General features: G+C 48.0%; 2 protein-coding genes and 1 pseudogene across 4 annotated transcripts in view; 1 reads left to right on the forward strand and 2 right to left on the reverse strand.

Annotated features, from left to right (window-relative positions):
* Positions 1-430: 430 nt before the first annotated feature.
* Positions 431-26,852, forward strand: PLAT (plasminogen activator, tissue type). 2 transcript variants are annotated; one of them, XM_025440999.3, is made up of 14 exons: positions 431-599; positions 13,138-13,235; positions 14,305-14,347; positions 17,652-17,789; positions 18,050-18,160; positions 18,486-18,660; positions 19,315-19,406; positions 20,575-20,749; positions 21,433-21,518; positions 22,859-23,054; positions 23,154-23,290; positions 23,437-23,577; positions 24,431-24,597; positions 25,962-26,852. In XM_025440999.3, the coding sequence occupies exons 2-14, from the start codon at positions 13,161-13,163 to the stop codon at positions 26,118-26,120; spliced, it is 1,695 nt and encodes a 564-aa protein (XP_025296784.1). In that variant the 5' UTR covers positions 431-599; positions 13,138-13,160; the 3' UTR covers positions 26,121-26,852. The 2 variants fall into 2 exon arrangements, with proteins under 2 accessions (XP_025296784.1, XP_048951028.1); XM_049095071.1 differs by lacking the exon at positions 431-599 and adding an exon at positions 12,114-12,137.
* Positions 6,972-7,455, reverse strand: LOC112655924 (ATP synthase subunit g, mitochondrial-like; annotated as a pseudogene).
* The window catches only part of AP3M2 (adaptor related protein complex 3 subunit mu 2), a 39,010-nt gene continuing 26,162 nt past the window's right edge, over positions 14,664-27,511 (reverse strand). For both annotated transcript variants that reach the window (XM_035699891.2, XM_035699889.2), the window contains exon 9: positions 14,664-16,064. In XM_035699891.2, the coding sequence (XP_035555784.2) occupies positions 15,871-16,064 (194 nt within the window). In that variant the 3' untranslated portion in view covers positions 14,664-15,870. The remainder of the gene's footprint in view (positions 16,065-27,511) is intronic.

Below are 27,511 nucleotides of genomic sequence, written 5' to 3' on the forward strand. Positions count from 1 at the left end.
CAAGCCCGCACCCCAGGTGCTCCAACCCTGGCACTTCTGCTCCTGGAGGGAACCAGTCAACCTGTCCAGTTCTTCCAACCTCTTGTGCCCAGAGGCTCAGAATTCCTGGGGGAGATTCCTTCCGGAAGAACCCCTGGGGCCTCCTCCGTGTGTATTTGTTTCAAATCGTAAATTCTTGCTTCCAAGATAGGCTTACAGCCAGCTGATCCAGAGGGTCCCATTTAGGTCATAGTCTAGGGCTTTGAAGGAAAATGATTGTTAAGGTTCCGTCTAACTCCCAAATTCCTGTGATTCGATGACATCAGGATTGTGAATAATCCCGCTGGCCCTGAGCCAGGTTAGGCTGTGCTGCTTCCATCACAAACTTCCTCCCCCTCTTTAGGAAAACAGGCCGGCCCCATCGGGCACCCTGCTGGCCCTGTCCACTGGGCATCCTCCAGCCGCAGAGAAACCCGCCCACCAGGGCCCCTGACCCCACCCTCTGCCTTGAAATGTAGGCAGCCCGGAGCTGCGCGGGGGCGCTGGAGCCGAGGCCTGCGGGAGCCGCGGAGGAGGCTGCCAGGGGCGAGGAAGGACGGCGAGGAAGGCGAGCGGCGGCGGTAAGCTGAGTTCTCTGCCTCTCTGCCCGCCCGGCTCCTCTTGTCTCTCTCAAAAGTCTTTCTGGCAAACGGAGCCAAATAGAGGAATGCCTTCACGAGGGACTGACTTTGTAATTCAGGCAAAAAGCGGATTAGCTGGAATCCGAGCCCATAGGGATCCTTCTTTTTGCATCTGCATTTCATTGGGTTAGGCTGAAGCGTTTTGGAGGAGCGAGGGCGGTCAGGGGAGAGACAGGGGGAGGGTTCATTTCTTTGAAGAAGAAATCTCTGCTTGCAGGGTCAAAGGAAAAGTGAAAAGAATCAGAGAAATGCTCTGAAGAGACAATGGGAGCCCTTCATGACTAAGGGGCAAGAAAGTGGAGTCAGCTGCCCTGGCTACTGGTGGCTCTGCGAGCCCGGAGGGTCCAAGGGGGGTGTCGGGCTGCCTCCCTCCCCCAGTGAGCCCAGTAAGAAGCCCAGGCTGGGGATGGTGGGGGTTGCCCGGCGGGTCACTTGCCTTGGAGCTTGGTTACCTAGGTGGGAAGTGCTGGTGATCAAAGGACAAAAGACAGATGGGACTGTCAGAGAAAGGCCCCCAATCCCCAACCCTCCTCCCCCCTTCCCCACGTCCCCCTCATTTCAACTGGTCAGCTTGTTCCCAGGCGTTTTGCGCAGTGTGCAAGTGTGAGGTCCTCTGTAAGGACTTTTCAATTACAAGGAGGAACAGAACATCAATGCTCTTCTTCCTAAGGCACTCTGCAGGGAGCATATTAGGGCTTTCCAAATTTTCAGTTATTATCTGTATTTTCTTAACCTCCCTGGGAGGGAGGGCTGGAGGGAGCCAGGAAAGGAGGAAAACCCACTGAGCTCCCAGGTAACTAGCGAGAAACTTAAATGCAAAGAAGTGTGGAAATGATGATTTTTCTGGAGCTGAAGTTGGATTAATAATAGTGATCTCCGGTGGTGGATTGATGATGGAAAAAAATTAGATTGTGTGTGTGTGTGTGTGTGTGTGTGCATTTGCAACTCCATGAAGAGATCCTGCAAATACAACTCTGAAGTGGAGTCCCCTCAAAGGTGACTTCCTAGCAGTTCTTGCCCATGGGCAGGAAGACTCATCCTGGGATCTAGACACTGACTTGTCCAGAATCAATATATGACAGCGTGAGCCAGACTAGGTACCTGCAGAGATTTGTGAATATTGAAATAGAAATAGCTCCACACAACCCATCAATTTATTCTACCTGAAGTGTTCTCAGAGACACCAACCTCAAAGCTCTGCATCTCCTCAAGAATAAGTGGTAGCTTCTCTCCGACCAGTGGCTCAGTCTCTGTCCAGACTCCCTTAGACCAACCTAGTTTATTTTGTGATGCCTCCTATCAGATACTCCTGGTGTCTGTGCTACTGTCAGTGGCTTCCTCACACGCTGGCACAGTTCATGCAGCCAGGGAGTAGCTGAGGGACAGCAGTGCTTTGTGCTCACTGAGGAGGAGCTCTGGGACTCGGCTTCATTTCCCTGGGTCATAACATGTTGAGCAGAACCATGCTCAGTACATTTCAACTTACTGTAACCAGCAGCCCAGCCATACCCAGTGACCATATTGATCTAAGGTTTTTGTAAGTGACTGGCTGGGACTGCAGAACATTTGGGGAAACTTACTGTCCAGGGGAGGCCTGTTACTAATCTGCAAATGGCAGCTTTTCTGGTTATGGGGTTTTATACCAACTGAAGGGCCCCTTTGATGAAGATCATCATTTGGAAGGAGCAGCACCAGCTTCAGGACTTCTGAAGCTTCTAAAATGTGGGCAGGTTATTTTCTATCAGAGAGCCAAGGGGGCAATATTGTTCACAGCAGTGGTGGTGAACTTAGCTCCAGTCGAAATTCAAAGTCCATACACTTCTCAGAGATACTGAGTGCCTGATGGTGAGGAAGGATTTAGGTTTTGAGTTGAAATGTTCAATTTTACTTGGTTATTTGGCATTGTGCATCTGCAGTCTCAGAATAAAATTTCTACTACTGTGAGTGAATTTCAGCTCTGCTCTGATAAGATGGCTAGGATGGACAATGAGTGACCAGAATATTCTATTCATTCATTTTTTTGGTTATTTACTTTGCATGGAAAAATTCTTTTTTTGTTGTTTTTTTTTGTTTAAAGATTTTATTTATTTGAGAGAGAGAGAGAGAGAGAGAGAGAGAGAGAATGAGTGGGGAGGAGAGGAAGAAGCAGGCTCCCCATTGAGCAGGGACCCCAATGCAGGGCTCAATCCTAGGACCCCAGGATCATGACCTGAGCCAAAGGCAGATGCTCAAGTGACTGAGCCACCCAGGTGCCCTGAAAATTTCTGTCCATACTTTCAGGCTATAAGCCTCATCTTAGCCAGCCAGCTCACAAAACTGCACGGTAGTCTCAAATCAAACCGGATAAAGGAATGAAGACAAATTTAGACTCATAGAAAGTCAGAATTAGAACCTTAGAGATCATTTGCTCTGGTCCAACCCCAAGTTCAGCCACACGGCCTCCGAATACTGGCTTAGTAGTCTACTTCCATATATAAGAATAGCATATATTCTTGGTGATCTTTTGTTACATTCTCCTGCCCGAGAAACAGATTTTTGGAGAAGAGGGTAAAGCAACAGACAAGCCTCTTGATACCTGAAAAATAACATGTACGACAGAAGGGAAAAGGAAACACATGCAGGCATGCAGCAGGCATTTCATAAACATTTTTTAAAAGATTTTATTCATTTCTTCATGAGAGACACAGAAAGAGGCAGAGACACAGGCAGAGGGAGACACAGGCTCCTCACAGGGAGCCCCATGTGGGACTTGATCCCTGGACTGGGATCATGCCCTGAGCCGAAGGCATCCCTCATAAACATTTTTTAAAGAGATGACTTGGGCAAGTTCTGGTGCCTAGTATGGTTACCCAGACAATACTAACTAACTGTTCTTCCTATAAAACTAATACAATTGTGTGTCTTTAGCAGCTGCCTAACACCATCTGTGCCAACAGCCATGATTCTGAGGGTGACTCTTGGCCAGCAGGCCCAGTTTGGCTACGTGATCCTCCTGACAACATGTATCAGTGGTTTGGAGAGGTTGGTTGGACTGATCTATAAAACCTGATTCCACCCTGAACCTTGGAAGTAACCCACTTCAAGGTCAGGCTGAACCTAGATATGAGGCTATCTTTGTATTCAAAGCCTTTTCTGTTTATTATATGGTCACAAATATTCCATTTATAACCAGACATTAGGGAATCAAAACTGAACTCGTGTCCCAGAGGCTCTTATATCCCTTGGAACTCTTGGGCTTTCCAAACCATACTTCCTCCTAGAGATGCCCTGGGAGGGAGAGCCTGGGGTGTGTGAATCATATTCCTTTAGCCAATGGACGGTGTTTGTGCTGAAGAGTAAGGGGCTCTGGCTGCTTGCTGCTATCACCCTGCACCCCAAGCAACGGTCACCTCTTGGCAATATGCTCTGTCAGGAGCACCTCTTCATTTTGTTCAACAAGCAACTTATATAACATCAGTTCCAGGAAGCCTACATTGACCAGCACCTTACCTCAACAAGAGGGAGCTAGATCTCTGTCCTCCACATTCTACTAAACCCCTTCTTCTGCTGCATTTCACCTTCTATCCCTACCTCCCTGCATACCACAGCACTGATTACATTGTACTGTGATTGCCTAATTACTTGTCTGTCTTGTTCCTAAACTATGAGTTTTTGAGGATAGAACATATTTGTCTTTATACCATAGGGCCTGTGCCTAGTACAGGGTTGGCGCTCAATGAATGTCTGATATTGAATACATAGAGTTGTTAAATATTCACCCATGAATTCAAGAAAGGAGGAAATTAGATTGAGGTGGGGCTTGAGGGAGAGGTGGGTGCGGGGAGGATCTGATAGGTGGCATCCAAGGAGGACACTCAAAGAGGCCCTCAAGCCCCTTTGTTAGAGACCTTTGCATGAACACCTTGATGTCAGCTGAGGTCTTTGCAGGTAGGGAACAGGACACTCAGTAGGGAAGGGAAGCTAAGCCCAGTAACCTGCACTGAGTGATCTAAAAGGGAAAGACTACCAGTCTACTGGATCTCTTCTGGCTATTTACATTTTGTAAATGGAAAAGAGAAACTTGTCTTATTTTGCCTTGCCATAGCAAAGAGCCAGTGTCTGCCACCTGGGCTGCAGAGAAAAAGGGAAGTTGTTTTTTTTTTTTCTTTTTCTGGGAAGCTCCAGTTTCCTAATTTTTCTCACACAATGTCTCTGGTTTTTAAACATCCATGTGGTCTGCATCAGACAGGTCTTATCAGTAGCAATGGTCTGATCTTCCAGCTGTCTTGGGTGCTAATTCCAGTTTCCTCTGAGAGTTCAGAGTAGCCTTGATATAAGTAGGTCCAGGAAAGGCAAATTAAAAAAAAAAAAAAAAAGATTAAAAATAGGATAAAAGGGATACCTGGGTGGCCCAGTGGTTGAGCATCAGCCTTTGGCTCAGGGCATGACCCCGGGGTCCTAAGATCAAGTCCCACATCAAGCTCCCCATGGGGAGCCTGCTTCTGCCTCTTTCTGTGTCTCTGCCTCTCTCTGTGTGTCTCTCATGAATAAATAAATAAAATCTTTTTTAAAAAATAGGATAAAAGACATGACCTAATATCCAGGAAAGAATGGCTCCTATTAATACCGTTCTGTGCATGTAGATAAAAGGTGAGAACTTTTATATCAGTTGTGAAGAATCTGGTTGCAGGTTATCACAACATGTCGACAGGATTTAGGGAACAGTATTTGGTTACTAATGCTTGACCACAATGGGGACGCCATAGAGATTAGCATCTTTCTGTCTTGGTAGCTTTTGGTTATTTTTCCAGGGAGAAGCTGTGGACTTTGGTGCTCCCATTGTTGAAGGACACTCATGACAGTCAGTACAGTTGACCTTGCTGTGCACTGGCCATTGCGTAGGGCTTTTGCCTGCTTCTTCTCTAATTGCTATAAAAATTCAGCAAGGTGGGAATGATTGGCCCATTAGAAAATCCAGAAAACCACACATAACTTGTGTGTCATGGAATTTGAAGTTGAGACTCCAGAGGTTACACTCCTTGCACTGTGACGTGCTCCCCTTTTCAAATAGCAACTCTGAGCTCACTGAAAACATTGCAGTCCCACATCAGGACACAGGAAGTAGTGGTGGAAAGAGCATCAGGTTTGAGTCCTGACACTACCTCTCACTAAGTGTCCTGCCTAAGGGCCAAGGCCCTTATGCTTTTTTGAAGTTCAGTTCTCTCATCTGTAAAAACAAGGTAATAACATTGCCTTAAATGATTCAATGGTTGTAAAAGGGTTTCATAAACTAGGCCTGGTACTCAAAGCCCATTGAGCGAGTGGCATTAATCCACAGACAGTTCTCAAAATACACTGCAACATCGCTTTCCTGTGAGCCCAGGAAAACGTGGACAGATTCAGTCATGATACAGTGAGAGCTGCTGATCAGTTTTCTGATTCATGTGTGTTGCAATCTGGAGGTAAACTGAAGAATTATCAAAGTATTTCGTATTTAATTGCCTCACGGTGATGTTTGCTCTAGGGAGTGGGAGGAACATGAGAAACTACCTTTATGCTTAAGTGAGACACTGTTTTAGATTAACATCAGATTGCAGGGTTTGTTTAGATTCAGGCTTTGGGGTTAACATTTTATTGCATTGACTAATTGAGTTAGCTTTTGCCAGCTGAACCTTGTGTTTTCTTCTCAGGGTTATAAGTTCATTCGGAAAGGGCTTCTTTTGTTCTTATCCTGAAAGGAGGCAGGATGGACTTCTATTTTCTTAGACCTACAGCCAACACTCCCTTATTTCCTCCAAATAACCAGGATTACCTGGCAGAGGGTGGACATGGAGTAGATGACACTGCTCGGTGTAGATTTTTCTGAGTAGCCAGGTTAAATTCATGTAACTTAGACACAAATTACACACCTATATTCTGAAGCTGTTTTGGAGAGTGTTCGGCCCTGAGTAACTAGTGAGATGGGTGGGAGATATTCTATTCACCTCATTGGAATGGATCAATTTATATAAGAAACAGACTCTTTCACTTGGCCCCTAGTTATAAAAGCAGTTGATTAAAGAAGAGAGAAACTAAATTTTGACACACAGAAAATTAAGTATTGAAAAGTTAAGAACTGTTTACATGAGAGTTTTTGAAAATGGTTTTTATTCTGAGATCATGGCCTTTGGAAAAAGCAGAACCTGGATAGGCAAGACCAAGGCTACGGGGCTAGTGGCTCCTGTCCTGGCTCCACTGGGAGCCAGCAAAGGTGAGTTTCGGTGGGGACCAGCCACCTTTCTTTCTTTCTTTCTTCTTTCTTTCTTTCTTTCTTTCTTTCTTTCTTTCTTTCTTTCTTTCTCTTTCTTTCTTTCTTTCTTTCTTTCTTTCTTTCTTTCTTTCTTTTTTATACATTATCTTATTTTATTCAAATACCAGTCTGATCACATATGGTCCAAGAACACTCAAATAATAAGCCACATAGAAAGAGATGTTAAAGATTGGTCTTCAAACATTATAGCCAATGATGCCACGCTTGCCTATGATCTCGCCGACATAAAACCATATCCACACCTCGGTGGCCACCAAACCATTCAGCAGAGCTTCCTTAACTGTGAGCTGTTTGAAGCTACCAGTTTGAGCACTCTTGACTATTTTTTTCAAGCTCTGAATAGCTGTAGGGATCTCAGCAGGGGTTGGAGGAACCAGCTCAACCCTGGCATAGTGCCAAAATGTGGCCAATCCAGACTTCGAGTAAGTCACAGGAGCGTTCACTAGCGCCGGACGGAGCCTTCTCGGTGAGGTTATGGACAAACTGGGCCATGGTTCCAGGAGGGACGTTCCACCAGCCACCTTTCTAATGCCCGGGTCCTCCTGCCATCTCACCCCCTCCCTTGCCCTGACTCTAGAGACATGCCTTTGGTCTTCCAAGAAGTTATTCTTTTGACCACTTCTTTTCTAATTTGTTGGCATCCATTCTGGGCCATAGTGGTTGAGGGGTGGAAGGAGGGTGTTGTTTGTTTTAAAGCCATGAGTCACTTTAGAGTATTGGTATTCTTGGAGACTGACTCTCTCTTACTCAGATTTCCAGAGAGAAGCTTTGCAAAGTAATAATAAATGGAGGATCTCCTTTACCAAAGATTAGGGTAGCAAACCTTGCACACGGTGTAAAATTTGATCATAGTATCAACTTACTTTTGTCTTTCTCTTGCAATGTCCCTCCTCCTCTAGCTTGCTCATATTTCTGCCTTTTTCTTTCTGGCAAGAGTAAAAACTAGAGTGCTCGAGTTCTTTTTTTTTTTTTTTTAAAGATTTTATTTATTTGTTCATGAGAGTCACACAGAAAGAGAGGCAGAGACACAGGCAGAGGGAGAAGCAGGCTCCATGCAGGGAGCCCGATGCGGGCCTGATCCCGGGACTCCAGGATCACACCCTGGGCCGAAGGCAGGCTCCAAACTGCTAAGCCACCTGGGGATCCCAAGTGCTTGAGTTCTATACCAGCTGGGGCAATTGCATGGTTTGTACCTAGAACCACAGAACTTGACTGAGGGACCATATGTGTATAGTTCTTTTATTGCAGATTACTTTCACATCTGTGGTTGTGTGTAAATCAAAGTACTTTATGCATTTATAAGTGTTTCACAGTTTACATCTATTATATCATTTGTTCCCACAACAGCAGAAACCACAGAATGTCAGCCCTGGAGTAAACCTCATGAATCTAGCCCACTCGGTCCTGCATTCCTGGGAACTGATTTTATGTCTCAAAATATAGATGCTTTGAGAAGGGCAGTGTATCAATTTTTATTCAGTCATTCTAACCTTATGTGAATGAGCATGTCAGTCCCTTTTCAGAGGGTAGATTTTTAAGGGGAAAGATGGAGAAGGTAGGATAGTAGAGGGAAAGGGTAATGCAGAGGGACATGGTGGGCTCCTGGAGGGGCTCAGTCAGTTAAATGTTCGTCTCTTGATTTCAACTCAGGTCATGATCTCAGGGTTGTGAGATTGAGCCCTGAGTCCAGGCTTGAGGTTCTCTCTCTCCCCCCTCACTCCCTCCCACCCCAACTTGCACATGCAGGCACATGTGCTGCACTCTCTCAAACAAATACATTTTTATTATTTTTTTAATTAATTAATTAATTTATTTATTTATTTATGATAGTCATACAGAGAGAGAGAGAGAGAGGCAGAGACACAGGCAGAGGGAGAAGCAGGCTCCATGCACCGGGAGCCCGACGTGGGATTTGATCCCGGGTCTCCAGGATCGCGCCCTGGGCCAAAGGCAGGCGCCAAACCGCTGCGCCACCCAGGGATCCCACAAATACATTTTTAAAAAGGGGGAGGGAACGTGTGAAGGCACTGGGGACAACAGTTCATCCACAGGTCCTTCCTCCAAGTGTCATGCTGCTGTCCCAGGGGCTTCCCCTAGTGCAGACTCAACAGCTATGAATGGGTGCCCATCACTCAGCTTCCCCCCAAGTTAGCACTGCAGAAATGAACACTGAGTTTCTGGCTGGCCTACCATTGCTTTCTCAGCCACATGGCACACTTCCTCTAGCAGAGTAACCCCCTCCATGGTTACCAGTCCATTGTTCTCATTTTTCCCTGGAACAGTCATCATTCAAGGTTGTTCAGAACAGCCGGGGAACAGAGTCACTCTATTGCCATAGCCAGCAGGACCTAACACAGCTTCCAGACAGGAAGGTCAGAGATGTTCTGGAAGCAGACGAGGCTTCTGCACATGGATGTGCAGGCTATATCCCGCACAAGGATTCCCACCCATGCATCCTTGAAATCCAGGCCAGGCTTTATTTGCCAGGCCATGTGTCCTGTTTTTTTTTAATTTGCACAGATTCTTTGTCAATATGCCAAGCTCTGTGTCTGTTGAACTCCAGCTACCAGAGAGGGTGCCTTTTGCAAATCTGCAGAAATCAACTTTGTGTGCTAGCATGGGCCTGCTACGCCTGGGGCCCTGGGACCTTGGGGACCACAGGCCTTATGGCCATTCCACCTCACTCTCACACAGCGATGTTTTTCAGTGACTTAGGGATTCCAGTCTAACAAAAGTGAAACAAAAGAAAACAAAAGAAAAACATGGTTTTTCTTTTTTCTTCCTTCTTTCCTCCCTTCCTCCCTTCCTTCCTCCCTCTTACTCCCTTGCTTTTTTAGTTCTCTAATTCTGAGAACTATGAAATAGAGCAAAAGGAAGGGAACACAGAAAAAAATAACAAGTTGTCTTGCATTTATAAAATGAGCCTTGAAGGACTTCTTACACTTACTCCTCTCATCTCACCTCCCCTCCTCACCTTAACCCCAAGGCATTCCCGCCTTCCGTGGCAGCCCGTGGCTCACAGCGTGGAAGCCTGGCACTGGCTGGCCCCACGGACTCAGTCTGAGTCCCTGTTTCTGGTATTCACTTTGTTTTTTGTCCAGGCACTGCCCCCAGACCTCTACACCCACCTCTTTAACGAAGGCAAAACAAGGACACATTTTTTTCCTCCTCTCCTCCTTCTCCCTTGTCTTTGGACTGCACTGCTTGTCTGCTGGCGGGATGACTCATTTCTTTGTCATCCTCTTACCCCATTTGGCCTGTCCGGATGCTTGCATTGTCTTTGTGCAGCAGGATGGAGCTATTGCCTTGTTTGAGATTGCCACTGACCCAGCCCGTGGCCTAGCAAGGCCCCCAAAAGTGGAGGAAGATAAAGACTGCTAGGACAGAGACTATCTCAAACTCTCCCAGGAGCAGAGGACAGAAGTAGACTCCTTTGCCCCTTATGCCCCTGAGTTGCCAAGGGTTTGCACATGGTGCAGCTGTAGGAACTGCTAGGGAAGCCCTAAGTCATGCTCTGCCCCCCATCTGGTCCTGCTTCCCCATTTATCAGGGGATGCAAATGTGTTAATGCTGCACATCATCTCACCTGGCAATTTTCCAAAATGTAGAATTGTGTTCCCGTCAGAAGAACCCAGAGGTCTTTTTTTTTTTTTTAAGACCTTGAATTATTAAAGTAAAACAATATCTTGGTGGGCATCCAGAGAAAAACCAACCCCCTGATCTTGGGCTGTCGAGTTGACTGAAAAATTGAAAGGCCTGGGTGGTTTGACAGGCAACAGGAATAAGGGTTAAGTTCCCTATTGATTGGTGGCTCATTGTTTCATTCAGAATTCCTTCATAATGTCCTGAGAGCTTAGAGGTCCCCCTAATCTCAAGGTTTGGCCAAGATAATAAAGGATGGGACAAGCTTTATGCGATTGTGAAACAGGATTAACATTGGAAAGGAAGGGGAGGAATGCATTCAAGAAGATGTATTTTAAAAGGTTAATTTTAAATGGGATGAAATTAAGAAGAGAAATTTAAAAGGGCTTTGGCAAATTTTGAGAAAGAGGAAATCCAGAGCAGTTTCCTGTGATCAGAAGAGACCACTAAGTGTCCTTGTTTCTGATGGCCTCAACTTCTGAAACTTCCTCCTCTGAGTGAGAAAAGGGCCCCCAAAGAGCACAGCAAATTAGAACAGAGGCCCAGGGATCCCTGGGTGGTGCAGTGGTTTGGCGCCTGCCTTTGGCCCAGGGCGCGATCCTGGAAGACCCGGGATCGAATCCCACATCGGGCTCCCGGTGCATGGAGCCTGCTTCTCCCTCTGCCTGTGTCTCTGCGCCTCTCTCTCTCTCTGTGACTATCATAAATAAAAAATAAAAATAAAAAAAAAATAGAACAGAGGCCCAGATCTTGCCCTCTTTCAGGTTGCTTCACAATGGGGGGCAAGGGCTGTGCTGATTGGCAAGACTGCCCTCTGAGCTGTGTTTTCTTGTTGGAATCCTATTGACCAGTCCCTGCTGCTCTCTCCCCACCCCCTCCTCCATTCGCCCTGTTCACCCCTCCACTGCCTGTCCCCAGCAGCCCCAGAAGAAGCAATGGGGCACAGAGTCCTCCCACTGCCCCCACTCATCCTTTCTTTTTCACCCTTGCTCTGAAGGGGGCCTGTGGCCAGTGAGGGGAAGGCCACTTCCAACAGGGACCTTCTTTGCAAAGAAACAAAGAAGGAGCCAGAGCCAGGCCAGGATGAAGGTCCTGGAAGCCTCTGATCTGAGAGGTCCCTGAGGATCCTTGCAATGGGGGGAGGGGTGGGACCAAACATTGTTGTGACTGAAGGGAAATGAGTCAAGGGAAGAAATGCCCGGATTTAATTCTTGTGGATAAAGGAGTGAGTGGGCCTGCCAGACCACAAAATAAAACCCCGACCAACTAACCTAGTTTAAGCTTCTGAGGGTAAAATCACTGGGGAAAGGCACATGGAAAGTGGGAATTCTAGGTCCAGGAAGATCTTAGTCTAACTACCAAAACCCAGATGCCTCCATTCCTTTCCGCCTTTCTGCCAGTCTGCACCCTGCCCAGCCTGTCTACAAAACAAGAGACAGACGTTCCAAGGGAGAAGTGGGGAGGGTGAGAGCTGGTGCAGAGGAGCATTCCCTGTGGTGGACAAAGAGGCATGGAAATTATAAGTGGAAGAACTGAGGTGATCTGAGGTAGGTTGGCTCTGTGATGTGCTGGCAGTAGAATCCCTATGGTGTCCCCTGAAAAAGTTTCAAAGGGGACATTTCTGTGGTTCCATCTAGTTGACCGCAGGGCGGGAATTCACTTGGAGGAAACCGAGGTAGGATCCTGGGTCTCCAGGCTGCTATTGGCACTAGAGATGGTCCCACTATGCAGCCCGCAGAGATCTCTGGGCAAGATGACCTCCTAGCCACCCGTGTCCATTGATGGATGAATGGATAAACAAAATGTGGTCTATACAGACAACAAAATATTACTCAGCTTTAAAAAAGGAGGAAAAAAAATAAAAAAAAAATAAAAAAAAAATAAAAAAGGAGGAGATTCAGGGATGTCTGGGTGGCTCAGTCAGTTGAGCATCCAACTCTTGATCTCAGCCCAGGTTTGGATCTCAGGGTCGTGAGTTCAAGCCCCACATTGGGCTCCATGGTGGGTATGGAGCCTACTTTATGAAGAAAAGGTGGGGGAGGATTCTGACATATGGCTCCACATGGATGAATTTTGAGAACAGTATGCAAAGTGAAATGAGCCAGTCACAAAAGGACATGTACTACATAATTCCACCTATATGATCCCACGTCATAGTCATAAAGACAGAAAGTATTCTACTTTCTGGTGGTTGCCAGGGGAATGGGGAGTTATTGCTTAGATGGGGTACAGAGTTTCAGTTTGAGAAGATAACAAAGCTCTGGAGAGGAATGGTAGTGATGGTTGCATGACAATATGAATGCACTTAATGCCACTAAACTGGCATTTATCTGCACATAAAAATGGTTAAGATGGTAACTTTTGTGTATTTTACCACAATACAAAAATATATACAATTAAAAAAATCTTCCAGACATTTGTGGCATTTCCTTCTGTGGGACCTGATGCTAGAGGGACTGGCCATGATCAAGTCATAGGTTCTTGAACTTTGCCATGCTCCTTGATCTCTCAATCACATGATTAAGCTTTTTTCCCTTCTTCTTCCAGAATTTAAGGGACACTCTAAAGGAATGATGAATACAATGAGGAGAGAGCTAGTGTGCATGCTGCTGCTTTGTGGAGCAGCCCTCACCTTGCCCAGCCAGGTAGGTGTGCAGTTCAGGTGTGTGCCCCCACCCCTGGAGCCTGCGTGCCCTCAGTGGGCTCAGGCGCCCCAAGGTGGGGTCAGCAGTCACAGAGCATGGTGCACCCACTCCTCCCTGGGTAGGATTCTTGGGATTCAGGGTTCTGGGGGCAGAACCTTAGGCCATTCTTCTGATTTGGGTAAATAGTTCTTAATTCCACTGCACTGCCTTGGCTGCCTTCTTTGGAGCTGTTCTTAAAGAATGTGTTTGAATTCATCCAGAAAGTATTTAGAAAAGGAGGTGCACAAGCCGTGAGCCATGGAAGCTGGCGAGTTGCCCTATGCTGTTTACTATCTTTGTTTTTTTTAATTTTTATTTATTTATGATAGTCACACACAGAGAGAGAGAGAGAGAGAGAGAGAGAGGCAGAGACACAGGCAGAGGGAGAAGCAGGCTCCATGCACCGGGAGCCCGACGTGGGATTTGATCCCGGGTCTCCAGGATCGCGCCCTGGACCAAAGGCAGGCGCCAAACCGCTGTGCCACCCAGGGATCCCGTGCTGTTTACTATCTAATTGGGATAGAAGCTATGCTATGGACATGCTCTCCAAATATGCCCAGCAAGCGAGGGTATCACGTCAGGCCCAATGAGCAGTACTTGCACAGTGAGACTTTAGAGAAGAGAGTTGGGGTTGGCTAAATGGAGGGGTTGGGGGAGGGCTACAACTTCACCAAACACTTGTGGCTGTTTCAGTTTAGAATAGAATTTAAAAATTTAGTTCAGTCACACTAGCCACGTTTCAAGTGCTCAGTCGCCACGTGTGACTCATGGCTGTGGTATTGGACAGCACAGGTAGGAGAGATTTTCATCACTTAGAAAGTTATTTTGGCATCACTGGTCTAGAAGGGGAGGGAGAATGAGAAAAGAAGCAGGAAGCAGATGTTGCTCCTGGGGCCAGCGACCTGAGGGGGATCCTTCGGGACAGGTGGCATCGGATTGGTGGGTGCCTGGGTGGTCTCTAGATCGACCAACTTTATTCTTAAGACACCAGCGGGTGCTGATCCTTCCTCCACCCCTGGTTGCTCTGCAGGAAATCCACATACGATTCAGAAGAGGAGCCAGATCTTACAGAGGTAAGGTGAAGCTGATGTGGAAGGGGGTCAGGGCAAGAGGCCACGGGGTCAGGGCTTAGGCGCTCAGGTGCTCTGGGCTCTGGTGGGGATTTCTCTTCCACCACACTCAGCCTACGTAAGCTGTGTAAAGGTGGAATTCTGCAGAGATGCCTGGGTCACTCGCCACTCCCACACCCATTTACTCATTCACCGAGTTAGCTAAGGCCAGCTTCTTTTTTATTTTTATTTTTTAAGATTTTATTTATTTATTCATGAGAGATACACAGAGAGGGAGGCAGAGACCCAGGCAGAGGGAGAAGCAGGCTCCCGGTGGGGAGCCTGATGCGGGACTCGATCCCAGGACCTTGGGGTCATGACCTGAGCCGAATGCAGATGCTCAACCACTGAGCCACTCAGGCGCCTCTAAGGCCAGATTCTGAGAGGATGGGAACAGGTGTGCCCTCAAGGAGTCAGACTGTTGGGGAGTCACAGAGCTGCTGGGAGCCCCTCAGCTCAATGGCCCAAAGCCCTGTTACACAGGTGAGAAAACAGAGCCAGAGACTGAGCACCTTGCCCAAGGCCACACCACAGCCAGGCTGCAGATGTGCTGGTCCTCTGTGGTCCCCATCTCACCTGAGTCCACCTGGCACCTTTGTTAACTGCCATCTCTGTGCTTCCATATGTTCTGGTTTGTGAAACCAGGCTAACAACCCGGGTTACCTCACAGAAGTTCCACAGATGTGGAAAGGCTTTCATTCCATGAAACCATGCCTACAGTGGACTCTAGAAGCCTGAGGAACATCCCCATGAGCATTAGGTAGGAGTCCAAAAATAAAACATGCTGGCAGCCAGAGTGCAGTGACTCTGGTGAAGAACTCTGGGCCCAGCTTCAAATCGCAAGCTACCTTCATCTTTGGCTTTGCAACACCTCTTTCAAAGTGGAAGTTTCCCCAGAGTGAGTTATGCTGTAACTTTTTTTTTCTTTTTCTTTTCTTTTCTTTTTTTTTTTTTTGAGAAAGAGAGCGCATGCGCACACGTGTGGGGGGGAAGGGGCAGAAGGAGGGAAGAAAGAATTTTAAGCAGGCTCCACACCCAGCTTGGGCCCCAACATGGGAGCTCAACCCAAGACCCTGAGATCATGACCTGAGTCAAAACCAAGAGTTGGACGCTTAACTGAGCAACCAGGGTGCCCCAATGCTATACTTTTTTTTTTTTTTAAGATTTTATTTATTTATTTGTGAGAGACACACAGAGAGGCAGAGACACAGGCAGAGGGAGAAGCAGCCCCCCTGCAGGGAGCCCGATGTGGGACTCAATCCCAGGACCCCAGGATCATGACCTGAGCCACAGGCAGACGCTCAACCACTGAACCACCCAGGTGCCCCAATGCTATACCCTTAGTGCCTTCACTGTTAGATAGCACAGCATTTCTGACAGGGTATCGTGGCCCCAGTGGACCCGCAAAAGAAAAAACATTATTTACAATGAGCATGTGTCACTTCTTTAGTTGATGAAAAGTTAAAGATTTTTTTTTAAGTTTTTATTTATTTATTCATGAGAGAGAGAGAGAGAGAGAGAGAGAGGTGGAGACACGAGCAGAGGGAGAAGCAGGCTCCATGCAGGGAGCCTGACGTGGGACTCGATCCCAGGTCTCCAGGATCACGCCCTGGGCCGAAGGCAGGCACCAAACTGCTGAGCCACCCAGGGATCCCAGTTAAAGATTTCTTAAGTTGGCATTCTGCTTTGCAAACAGAGACAAAGAGGGCAAGAATATCAATGGGAGTACTTAGATCATTTTCATTATATCAAAAATCCTAGTGAGAGCAGCACATTCCTCACACAGACTAACATGTCAGTTTTCTTTCTTTTGGGCGAGCAATGCGTCATTTTGGTGTGGTAATACTCAATGTGCATCAAAAGCTCTGGTAGGCAGTTATATACATGTGCATATTTTTGATGAATTAATATGGAAAATGAGGGGTGCCTGGGTGGCTCAGTCAGTTGGGTATCTGCCTTCAGCTCAGATCATAATCCCGGGACCCAGGATGGAGCCTTGAAATGGAGCACCCTGCTCAGCGGGGAGCCTGCCTTTTGTTCCATCTGCCTCTCCCTCTGCTCCTGCTCTCCCTCCCCTCCTTTCTATCAAATAAATAAAATCTTAAAATAAAAATGAAATGAAATAAAAAATCAGAGTATTACTTAGTAAATGTATTTTGTTTTGTTAAAGATTTTATTTATTCATGAGAGACAGAGAGAGAGAGAGAGAGAGAGGCAGAGACACAGGCAGAGGGAGAAGCAGGCTCCATGCAGGGAGCCCGATGTGGGACTCGATCCTGGGTCTCTGGGATCAGGCCCTGGGCTGAAGGCAGGTGCTAAACTGCTGAGCCACCTGGGCTGCCCTGTATTTTGTTTTTTTTTGTTTTGTGGTTCTAAGTGGATGAAGCATCTTATTTTTTATTTTGGGGTATTTTATATTTTCTTTTTAAAAAAATTTTATATAAATTCAGTTAATTAACATATAATGTATTATTGGTTTCAGAGGTAGAGTCAGTGATTCATCCATCTTGTATAATACCCAGTACTCATTATATCACCTACCCTCCTTAATGTCCATCACCCAGTTACCCCATCCCCTCACCCCCCTCCCCTGTAGCGACTCTCAGTTTGTTTCCTATGATTAAAAAGGTTTCTTAAGGTTTGTCTCCCTCTCTGATTTCATCTTGTTTAACTTTTCCTTCCCTTCCCCTATGATCCTATTTTGTTTCTTAAATTCCACATATGACTGCGATCTTTTGATAATTGTCTCTCAGACTGACTTACTTCACTTAGCATAATATCCTCTAGTTCCAGGACGCCTGGGTGGCTCAGTGATGGAGTGTGGGCCTTTTGCTCAGGGCGTGATCCCAGGGTCCTGGACCAAGTCCCTCATCTGGTTCCTGCAGGGGGCCTGCTTCTCCCTCTGTCCGTGTCTCTGCCTCTCTCTGTGTGTCGCTCATGAATAAATAAAATCTTAAAAAATCCTCTAGTTCCATCTATGTGGTTGCAAATGGCAAGGCTTCATCTTTTGAAGGCAGTGTAGCATTCCATCAGTAAATGTATTTTGATAGATAAATGCTTCCAAGATGAGGGCCCATCCAAGGAGAAACAATAAAGGGGTCTCAGGTGACAGGTTGTTAGGTGCGTGCTATCCCCCAGCTGGCAGCGAGGGGAGATGAGGGATGGGTCGTGCTACAGGTGTGCGGGGCTTCCCCTTGGCCTCGGGGGCGGGGGCGTCAGTGTGGGGAGCGGGCCCTGCAGCGTTGCGCCCGCCCGTCTGCCGTCACAGGGAGCTGCAGAGACGAGAAGACCCAGACGCAGTACGGGCCGAGCGAGTCGTGGCTGCGGCCGGGCCTGCGGGGCAACCGCGTGGAGTACTGCCGGTGCGCGGGCGGCCGCCCGCAGTGCCACTCGGTGCCCGTCAGAGGTACGTGCCCCCCCACCTTAGCCCGCCGCGGAGGTGCCCGCCGGGGAGAGAGCCTCTGGGGCCTGGCCTCAGTTTCCCCGTCTGTCAGAGGTGGGAGTGGCCGCGCCTACCTGGGTTTGCTGAGAGAAGGAAACGAGCTCATTCTGCAAACTGCCTAGGATAGCGCCCGGCCCGCCGAGCTCACCCTTAAAACTAACTCCTCTGCGGTTCCTGGAGCTACTTGGGGGGTGACTAGGGGCCTCCTGGGTTTTCCGGGACAGGTTGCAGCGAGCCGAGGTGCTTTAACGGCGGGACGTGCCGGCAGGCCCTGTATTTCGCGGATTTCGTGTGCCAGTGTCCGGAGGGGTTCCTGGGGAAACGCTGTGAAATAGGTGAGGCGGGGGCGGGGGCGGGGCGGGGGGGGGGGGGGGGCGAGGAGAGGGGCGGAGGCCCAGACCTTCCCAGAAAGGGGAGGAAGGGCGTGTGACCCGGGCGGGGACAGGGAAGCAGCTCCGGAGGGCTGCGCCCCCGGGCAGGGCCTTGGGGGCCCCGGAGTCGCCCTGCCACGGTCCCCGGGGCCCCGGCCCCCACCTGCTCTGCGCGGGCAGCGGCTTCCGCAGCGGGCCCGCCTGGCCGCAGGAGCGCGTGGGGGCCCCGCGGGAGAACCCAGTGACGGGGGCTCACGTGTGAGGTGTCCCGTGTCCCGCGTCCCGTCAGATGCCGGTGCCACCTGCTACAAGGACCAGGGCATCAGCTACAGGGGCACGTGGAGCACGGCAGAGAGCGGGGCCGAGTGTGCCAACTGGAACAGCAGCGCGCTGGCCCTGAAGCCCTACAGTGCGCGGAGGCCCCACGCCGTCCGGCTGGGCCTCGGGAGCCACAATTACTGCAGGTGCGCCCCTGCCTTCTCGCTGGCCGCCTCCCGGGAGAGCCTGGCCTCCGGGAGGAGGCCCGCAGCGGGGAGGAAGCCTAGTGCGGGTCAGCCGGGGCTCCCCAGAGAAGCCCCCGACCTTTGCCCCCGATCAGCGGTCTGTGTCCCCCACCCGCTCCAAGCCGCCCGGCCGGGGCGCTGGAAGCCTGAGGTCCGCAGGGAGGACCTGCAAACCCGCTCGGACGCTGCCGACGGGAGGCGGAGTTCCTTCGCGACTCTGGCTCGCCAGGCGTTCCCCAGACCGCACGAGGCGACCACAGGATGGAGGATGATCTCCTTTAAGTAAAGTCCGGTTGCCGATCTGAACCACAGCTATAAAAGCTCTTCACAGCAGCACCTCCATGAGTGTCCGAGGAGATACTGGGCCAAGTTAACACCTAGAACTAACCTCACAGGCCGCCCCTTGTCGACCCGGCTCCCAGACAGGCCTCCTTAAACCATACTTGGTCTCCGAATGAAGACAATAAGTCATACTTCCACCAAACACGATCCAGCTATCCCGGGCGTGCACGAAAGGGCACTGACCTCTTCCCCAAAAGAGGAGGCAAAGTCCTTGGGGCTGAGATGGAGGCTTCATTTTTCACCTCCCCTGGCCTTCCCTGGCTACTTTTTCAGAAACCCTGATGGAGACTTACGGCCCTGGTGCTACGTGTTCAAGGCAGGGAAGTACAGCACTCAGTTCTGCAGCACGCCGGCCTGCCCCAAGGGTGAGTGCAGCCTCCCACCTTCCCCCCAGCGGCCGGGGAGTAGAGTCTAAAAGGACACAGCTGACAGTGTTTCTACAACTCTGGAGGCAAAACAGTAGGCTGGGGGGTGGGGGTGTGTGTGTCATCATTTTGGCTGCAGAGGGAAGAAAGGCTGCAGACTTAGGTCCTCACCCAGGCCCGGCCTCTAACAAGCTGTTTGACCTTGAACTGGTCTCTTTACCCCTCTGCCCATCCATGTCCTCGTGTACAAAGGAGAAGAAGGGCTGCTGTGGTGGTTTCTAGTCCTTCTGAGGATGGATGGAGATTCTCCCTCTTGTGATTGACAGGCTTATTTCTCAGTCTCTCTTTCTCTGAGATGTTTGAAAAATACTAAGTTATAAAAAAGCACCATGAATTCTGTGGTGCTTTTATAAATAATGATATCACAATAGTATAAAAATATGTCTTAAAGTTCTAAATATTCATATACAGTAATGTACATCCTGTCTATGGGTAAGTCTGACATACCTGTGAATTTGAGGACTCCTTACAGTAATTCTAAAGCCTCTTCTCCTGTCCCTGGAGTGGTAAATTGGGACTCAGCTGATCTAGGTGGTCTTAAAGATCGCTTTATTTATAGTGGTATATTCTGCCAATTTCAAATAGGGAGAAAGATCAGTGAAAATAGGCAGCATCCGTAGGTGCATATTCTCTCTTCCTGCTCAAGCCCAACAAACCATCCAGAGCGGTTTGAAAATCTGAAACATTAGGGCCTGCTGACATGTCCCCCCATTGAAGAATCTTGGTTCACCACAATGTGTCAAATATAAACGAGGAAATCCCCAATTACTTTCAAAGCAGCTCCAGCAATAATCGCTATTAACAGGGCCTAGACCCCTTCCTGCTGAACATGAGCAAACCCTTGGGATCCCTCGACACAGAAACCTAGGAAGCCACATCCAACTGGTGAAAGTTGCCCAGCAGATGAAAGCCATTTACCATCCCTACATACAGGGCTTGGAGGAGGAAAGAGGGGAGGTGGGATGGCGTCACATCCCTCTTACAGGGAAGCCTGGCTGCCTTCATCCTCTCAGGTCGGCAGCCCCACGCAGGCCCTGCTGCAAACCCTGATGTGCCTGCTGTTGTATTTAATTGGTTTTGTTTCAGTTTGAGATCCCTTTTGTTCCAGAAAAAAATGAGGACTGCTACTTTGGAAAAGGGTTAGCATACCGTGGCACCTACAGCTTCACTACATCTGGTACCCCCTGCCTCCCGTGGAATTCCAGGGTCCTCGCAGGCAAGTTCTACACAACATGGAAGACCAATGCCCAGGCACTGGGCCTGGGCAACCACAATTACTGTCGGTATGTAGCACAGGGTCTGTGGGGTTCATATCTGGGCAGAAGCAGGAATGGGTTGTGGGATGGAGGAAGATTTCATACCTAAGGTTCTATGAAAGACCTAGTGGGTGGGAAGGAACCATGAAGCTCAGTCACACCTCTTCACTTGCTAGAATAACACCTATTATGAAGAGTGAAGTTCACCAGTTTATCACTCTTATATAGCACCTTTTGTCTGTTTTCCTATGGACCTTTCTCCCAGTGAATCATGAGTGTCCTCACAGCACAGCTCACTGTTCCTTCCAACATCTCTGTGACATGAGAATGTTATGTTGCTGATAGAAAGACAAAATTAGGGGTACCTGTGTGGCTCAGTTGGGCATCTGTTTTCAACTCAGGTCATGGTCCCAGGGTCCTAGGACCCAGCCCCGCATTCAGCTCCCTGTTCAGGAGAGAGCCTGCTTCTCCCACTCCGGCTCCCCCTGCTTGTGTGTTCTCTCTCTCTCTCTGTCAAATAAGTGAATAAAATCTTAAAAAAAAAAAAAAATTAAAGTTGTTTTTCCCTGGTGAGATCTCTGACAGAGCCAAGTTCAGAACTCAGGACCCTCTTTCTGAGCTCACTGTTTTGCCACTGGTTTATTGAGCCTCCTTCCTCTCTCACATGGCTTGTTATGTGACTGAAAATCTCAAACTCTCTTATCATCTAGGAACCCAGATGGGGATGCCAAGCCATGGTGCCACGTGCTGAAGGACCGCAAGTTGACATGGGAATACTGTGACGTGCCCCAGTGCTGTAAGGGCTAGCCTTTGGCATCTCCCGCTGCCCAGCCTCCCTTGACCATTTCCTCTGCCACTTCCTGTGTCTTCACAGCTGCCTGATTTGGGCTGTATAGCTCCTAGATTTTCAGGAAGGCGTTGGTGGGGAGGGGCGTTTCATGACTGAAGCAATGGTAGGATGACAACACTCTGGGCAGGTGTTCACTCCCCATGCATAAGCTTGATGCAGAGGAGAAAAAAAAAAAAAAGAGAGAGAGAGAGAACTTGCCAATTTCTTTTAGAATTCACTAGGCTCTAAATTTCTCTCTCCAGATGCCTTTATTAATTATTGATGATGGGTTCCTGGGGAGAATGCAGGAGGCTAGCTCACATATATGGCTCCCTAGAAAACAAAGTGCTCTCATAGCGCTCTCCTGACAATATGGTGAGAGGCAGTCTTCCTATCTTTTAGTTTACTGATGAAGAAAGCAGCTCCGAAGTCACGAGGCCTGCCCAAGCCCACTGGGCTCCGAGAGGTGGAGCTCAGTCTGATCCCACATCCTCTGACTTCACAGTCTGTACTCCTGCTGTGAACTCTTCCACCGTACTCACAGACCCCATTTAACACAAGGGAACTGGGCTGGTGGGAATGGAAGACAATGAGAAAATTCAAGTTGGCACATTTTGCTGAAAGACCTTAGTTTAGAAATTGTCTGAGAACAGATTATTACTCAATTCCTGTGAACGCACATATTTGCCAGAAGGTTTCTCAAGGGACATATTATGTACCTGGGCAGGTAAGACACAAACTACCAATGGATTCACAACGAAGGCCATGCATGGGGAGTCGTCGGTGAGCAGTATTAGTAAGCTCGCTCAGGTCCTGGTGGGCTGGGCGTGTTAGGAAAGCTCCACAAGGAGGCAGGATTTCACCTAGGCCTTGAAGGATGGGCAAGGTGGAGTAGACAGAAAAGAAATGGGGTAGACGTTCTCCAGGAGGGACCTACAGGGCTGCATTATTTCTGAAGCTGGGAGGCCAGTGCAGGAAAAAACTAGGGGTAATGAAGCGTAGCAGAAAGATCCCATTTGGAGTCAGACAAATGTGGGTTCTAATCCAGATGCTGCTGGGACCTTGGGCAAAAATTTCCCAGCCTCTCGGAAGTTCAGTGTTGTGAGGGTTAGAGAGAGTGCGTGTACAGCGGTACGCAGTATGTACAAGCCAGGGTTTTATTACCATGGAGACTGTTCTCTCTGCATAACCTGGAGAGGTGCCTGTAGAAACTGGGGCTTGCAAGAGAGGAAACGAGGGTAGGTGCTCAGGGAACACACCTGAGGACTGCAGGGCTGATCGCCCTTCTCTGCCCTTTCCTCTCCCAGCCACCTGTGGCCTGAGACACTACAAGCAGCCACAGTTTCGCATTAAAGGAGGGCTCTACGCAGACATCACCTCTCACCCATGGCAGGCTGCCATCTTTGTCAAGAACAGGAGGTCACCAGGAGAGAGGTTTTTTTGTGGGGGAATACTGATCAGTTCCTGCTGGGTCCTGTCTGCCGCGCACTGTTTCCAGGAGAGGTAGGGACTTCAGAGACCCAGCAGGTCTCCCTAGACTTTGGGGCCCGTCAAAAGAAGCCTCACAGCAAGCAGAGCATCCTAAGGCTGTTTGTCCTTTAGGTATCCTCCCCACCAGCTGAAGGTGGTCTTGGGCAGAACATACCGAGAGGTCCCTGGAGAGAAGGAGCAGAAATTTGAAGTAGAAAAGTACATCACCCATAAGGAATTTGATGATGACACTTACAACAATGATATTGGTAAGGTGTCATGCTCCCCTGCTCCGGAGGTCACCACACGTGTATCTGCACCTCGTGCTTCCACACTCTCGCCCTCTCCTTCGTCTTCCTCCCCTCAAATCAGACGAGCATCACATGGAGTTATTCTCTTCTGGCTTTCCTGCCAGCACTGCTGAAATTGCAGTCGGATTCGCTACACTGTGCCCAGGAGAGCGACGCTGTCCGCACTGCCTGTCTCCCCGAAGCCGACCTGCAGCTGCCCGACTGGACAGAATGTGAGCTGTCTGGCTACGGAAAACACGAGGCGTGTAAGTGGAAGGAGGTCTCGGCCCCACCCTGTCTGTCTGCAGGACAGCAGGGACTAGTTATTGAGAGGAAAAAGTCACAAGAACGTTCTAGCCCCGGCTCAGGCACGGATGCTGTGTAAATGTAGGCAAGTTCCTTGCAGGCATCACCTGCCTTTCCCACTTCACAGAGGGTCACTGTGCAGGTCAAGACAGATGTGAATAGTACCAGTGCTTTGAAGGGCTTGAGATTTCAGGAAGGTTCTGATAAGGAGTAGAGTACAGTAATGAAGGGGTGTGGGGGGTTCTTGGACTCTCTGGTCAGGTAGGCCTCAGTCCAAGCTCTAGGTCTGCAGGTCTGCACCTTGTAGCAGTGTGACCCGGGACGTGGGTTTTTATTTTACACTGCTCCACACCTTGATCCCCTCACTGGTAACGTGGGTAGAACTACCTACCTCCTTAGATCACGAGAATTAAGTGACAGTGGGTCAAGCCAGTGGTTTTCAGCCCCCACGAAGACAATGGCAATGTCTGGAGGCATTTTTGAATATTACAACTCAGGATGGAGATTTATACTAGCAGTTAGTGAGTAGAAGCAAGGGAGGCTGCCAAACATGTACAATGCACAAGACAGCCCCCATCAAAAAATTATCTGGCCCCAAATGTCAATAGCGCTGCTACTGAGAAACCATGTGCTAACCTCTATACTAATTTTTGTTGGTCAAAACAATATTGACAATATTTTGCAGGCTTCAACCTCATCTATGTGAAAGCTTGATACAAGTTAGCCATTAGTAGAAAAGTTGGCTTCTTCCTTCTAAAAGGTTTACAAATAACTTTCCCTAAACCCAAAAGATATTTTCCCTTCTTGTTTCAGCTTCTCCTTTCTATTCTGAGCGGCTGAAGGAGGCTCATGTCAGGCTGTACCCATCTAGCCGCTGCACATCACGGCATTTGTTTAACAAAACCATTACGAACAATATGCTGTGTGCCGGAGACACACGGAGTGGTGGAAACCAAGCAAACCTGCACGACGCCTGCCAGGTAAACATGAGGGCCTCGCTGTACTCTGAGCACACCCCAGGGTGGCCCATGTTCCTTGGCCAACAGGTTCAGAACCAAGAAAAAAGAGCCAGAACGGAATGATTTCATCTTGGTGAGGCGCTAGAGATTCTAGATGAGGGCTTCAAACAAGTAGCACAATCAAAGAAAGATCAAAGTTACCCAAACTTAAGAAATCTCAACTGCAGGAAATTTCCCCAGTGTCTACACCGGAAACTCCACCTGCTTCAGGGCTTCCTGTAAGCCCAGGCAATTGATCAACTATTGAGGTCATGGGTAAAGCAACACAAATTAAGCAGTTCTTGACTTCTGGAGGTACTGGGGGAAATTGGAACCAGCTGTGTAGATGGCGGGGGGGGGGGGGGGGGGGCGGTGGGGATTGCAGCTTACTGGGAAGGATGACCCAGATGATTTGTGAGAAATAAGTTTTAAAAACTCATAGCAAAAAAAATGAAAAAATAAAAAAATAAACAAAAAAATAAACAAAAACTCATAGCAGCCCTCATAGGAGGTTTTTCACCTGGGGAAGCAAACTAGTTCAGGTCTGTGTTGGCACCCTTATCAGTCAGTGCTTCTATTTCATAACAAGGCACCTGTAAGGGACACACACGGCCTGTGGTATTAGGACCTAAATAGTAACCACAACACCAATACTGATGAGACATTTTCAAGCCTGCAGGGGCTGGGGGTTAGAAGGAAAGCAAAAAGAAGGAAGCGGGGCTCTTGCATTGAAGACTTTGTGGGCTTTGTTCTAACAAATTAAATCGAACCCACATTTTCCCTCAGTTCCTTGACAATGTTTGTCCCTCTTTGGTTTCTTCAGAAACCTCAGCTGTACTCCTCGCTAGACAGTAAAAAGGTGGTATGCAAAGTGAAACCATGATCTGCAAGCTTCAAGTTGAAAACAAAAACAAGAAATCATTTTGATTCAATGAGACAATAACAGCCAACAAGTACCAAGAGTCCTTCAAAATGTCATACATTGTTCTCAGAGCTTTTCATGCTTTCTCCCATTTATTCCCCTAACAACCTCATAGGGTAGATAGTATGATCTCTATCTCGGAGATAAGAGTACTGAAGCACAGTTAGCCTAAGGCCACATGGTTTGTAAGTGGTAGAGTTAAAAGGAGGGTTGTGGCCTGAAACATCTGAGCAATTATCTCCATTCTACTTTGCAATGTAGATACAACCAAATCCTCTACAGGATCAAGATCATTGAGATAAAAATTCCCCTCTCTGAAATAAGTACTTTGAAGAATACAATCTCAGCAATACAAATATTCACCCTAACTTCCGCCCAAGAGTCTGTGTTTTTTGCAACACCTGAAGTGTTTTCTGTATTGCAGGGTGACTCAGGTGGCCCCTTGGTGTGCATGAAGGACAACCGCATGACCTTGGTTGGCATCATCAGCTGGGGCATTGGCTGTGGACAGAAAGATGTTCCAGGTATATATACCAAGGTTACTAATTACCTAGACTGGATTCAAGACAACATGCAACTGTGACCAAGGACATTGAATTCCCTGAAATCATGGGAGACCCTGCTTCCTCCACTTCAGAAGACACATCAAACCGGAGTGCTTCTTCACAGAGCTGAGCCATCACACAGTGTAAGTGGGTGGCAGGGCAGGGAAAACCCAGAGGAGAGGGGAGAGGATAGGTTTTCATAGGTACTTCCCATTTTTAGAAGTTTTCAGGGCTTAAGATCTGATTTCAGAATGTCTGTCAGCCAAGACGACGGATAAATGCCAACCCCTCCTGGAAAACCACCCTGGAGGGCAGAAGAGAGGTAGAACAAAAGCCCCACCTCCTGATCTGTCAACATGAGAAGCTTTGGAAGTGGGATCACAAAGATAAAAGCATGTCTCAGTAAAAAAATAACTAGGTCCTTCAGGAATGAAGGATTGCTTTAGAAATGGAATGTCTATTTATAGGTCACAAGGAAGCCGACAGGGGCCTCCTAATAAGGGATGGGCTGGCTGGCCAGATCATGTTCCTCAACACCACCTTTTAAATCAAGTATTTGGCTTTTCCCTTTCTCCACTCTACAGCTCTTGGAAAGAAATATTTTTGTGTATAGTGTAAATCTTTTTCTATTAAACTTTATAATAAAATGGAAGACTTGTATCATTTTAATAACTGATAAACTAGGCTTTAGTATATTTATATCTGTTTTTACTTTGTTGCCACACCCATGTATCATACTGTGCTGAAATAAATTGATTATTTTTCACACATTTTCCCAAATCAGAGTGGGCTTTTTTTTTTAAAGATTTTATTTATTCATGAGAGACACACAGAGAGAGGCAGAGACATAGGCAGAGGGATACGTCTCCGTGTAAGTAGCCCGATGCGGGACTTGATCCCAGATCTGGGGATCTCGCCCTGAGCCGAAGGCAGACACTCAACCACTGAGCCACCCAGGTGTCCCAGAGTGGGATAATTTTGTTACACTTGCAATATCTCATGGCTTATTTATTGTTACAGTCACATTTTTAAAAGCATTTCAAATGTTTCCTCTCATTTGTTTGGCATATACAGATTATTGTATACAATGTTTGGTTGCTATAGAGTAAAAAGGGGGAAGAAGGCAGTTCTTGGTTTGGCAGGAAAATAAGGCACTAAAGAAACACTAAGGTAGAATGGAGATGGATCACAAAACGGTGAAGAGAAACTTTTACTGAGTTTCAGTTGCAGGAAGTATGAAGGGATCTTAAGGAAAAACAGAGTTAGGTAGGGGTGAGATTTGGATTGGTGGGGAGGTGTGGGCAAGGTATCCTTGAGACCAGGAATGTCACTGCATGGAAATATAAAGATCTGGAGAGCAAAATGGGGAGTGGGAGAATGGGGAAGGATTCTGTATAGGTTGTTGGAAGTGAAGTTTATGAAGAATATA

The sequence above is a fragment of the Canis lupus genome, chromosome 16 (assembly GCF_003254725.2).
Source record: "Canis lupus dingo isolate Sandy chromosome 16, ASM325472v2, whole genome shotgun sequence".
Classification (NCBI taxonomy): Eukaryota; Metazoa; Chordata; class Mammalia; order Carnivora; family Canidae; genus Canis; species Canis lupus.

Bases quoted from the DNA above. Each gene is read 5' to 3' on its own strand.
- PLAT (XM_025440999.3), top strand. From the start codon at position 13,161: ATGATGAATACAATGAGGAGAGAGCTAGTGTGCATGCTGCTGCTTTGT. The intron at 13,236-14,304 runs GTAGGTGTGCAG...GTTGCTCTGCAG, and splicing joins CCCTCACCTTGCCCAGCCAG to GAAATCCACATACGATTCAG. The intron at 24,598-25,961 runs GTAAACATGAGG...TCTGTATTGCAG, and splicing joins ACCTGCACGACGCCTGCCAG to GGTGACTCAGGTGGCCCCTT.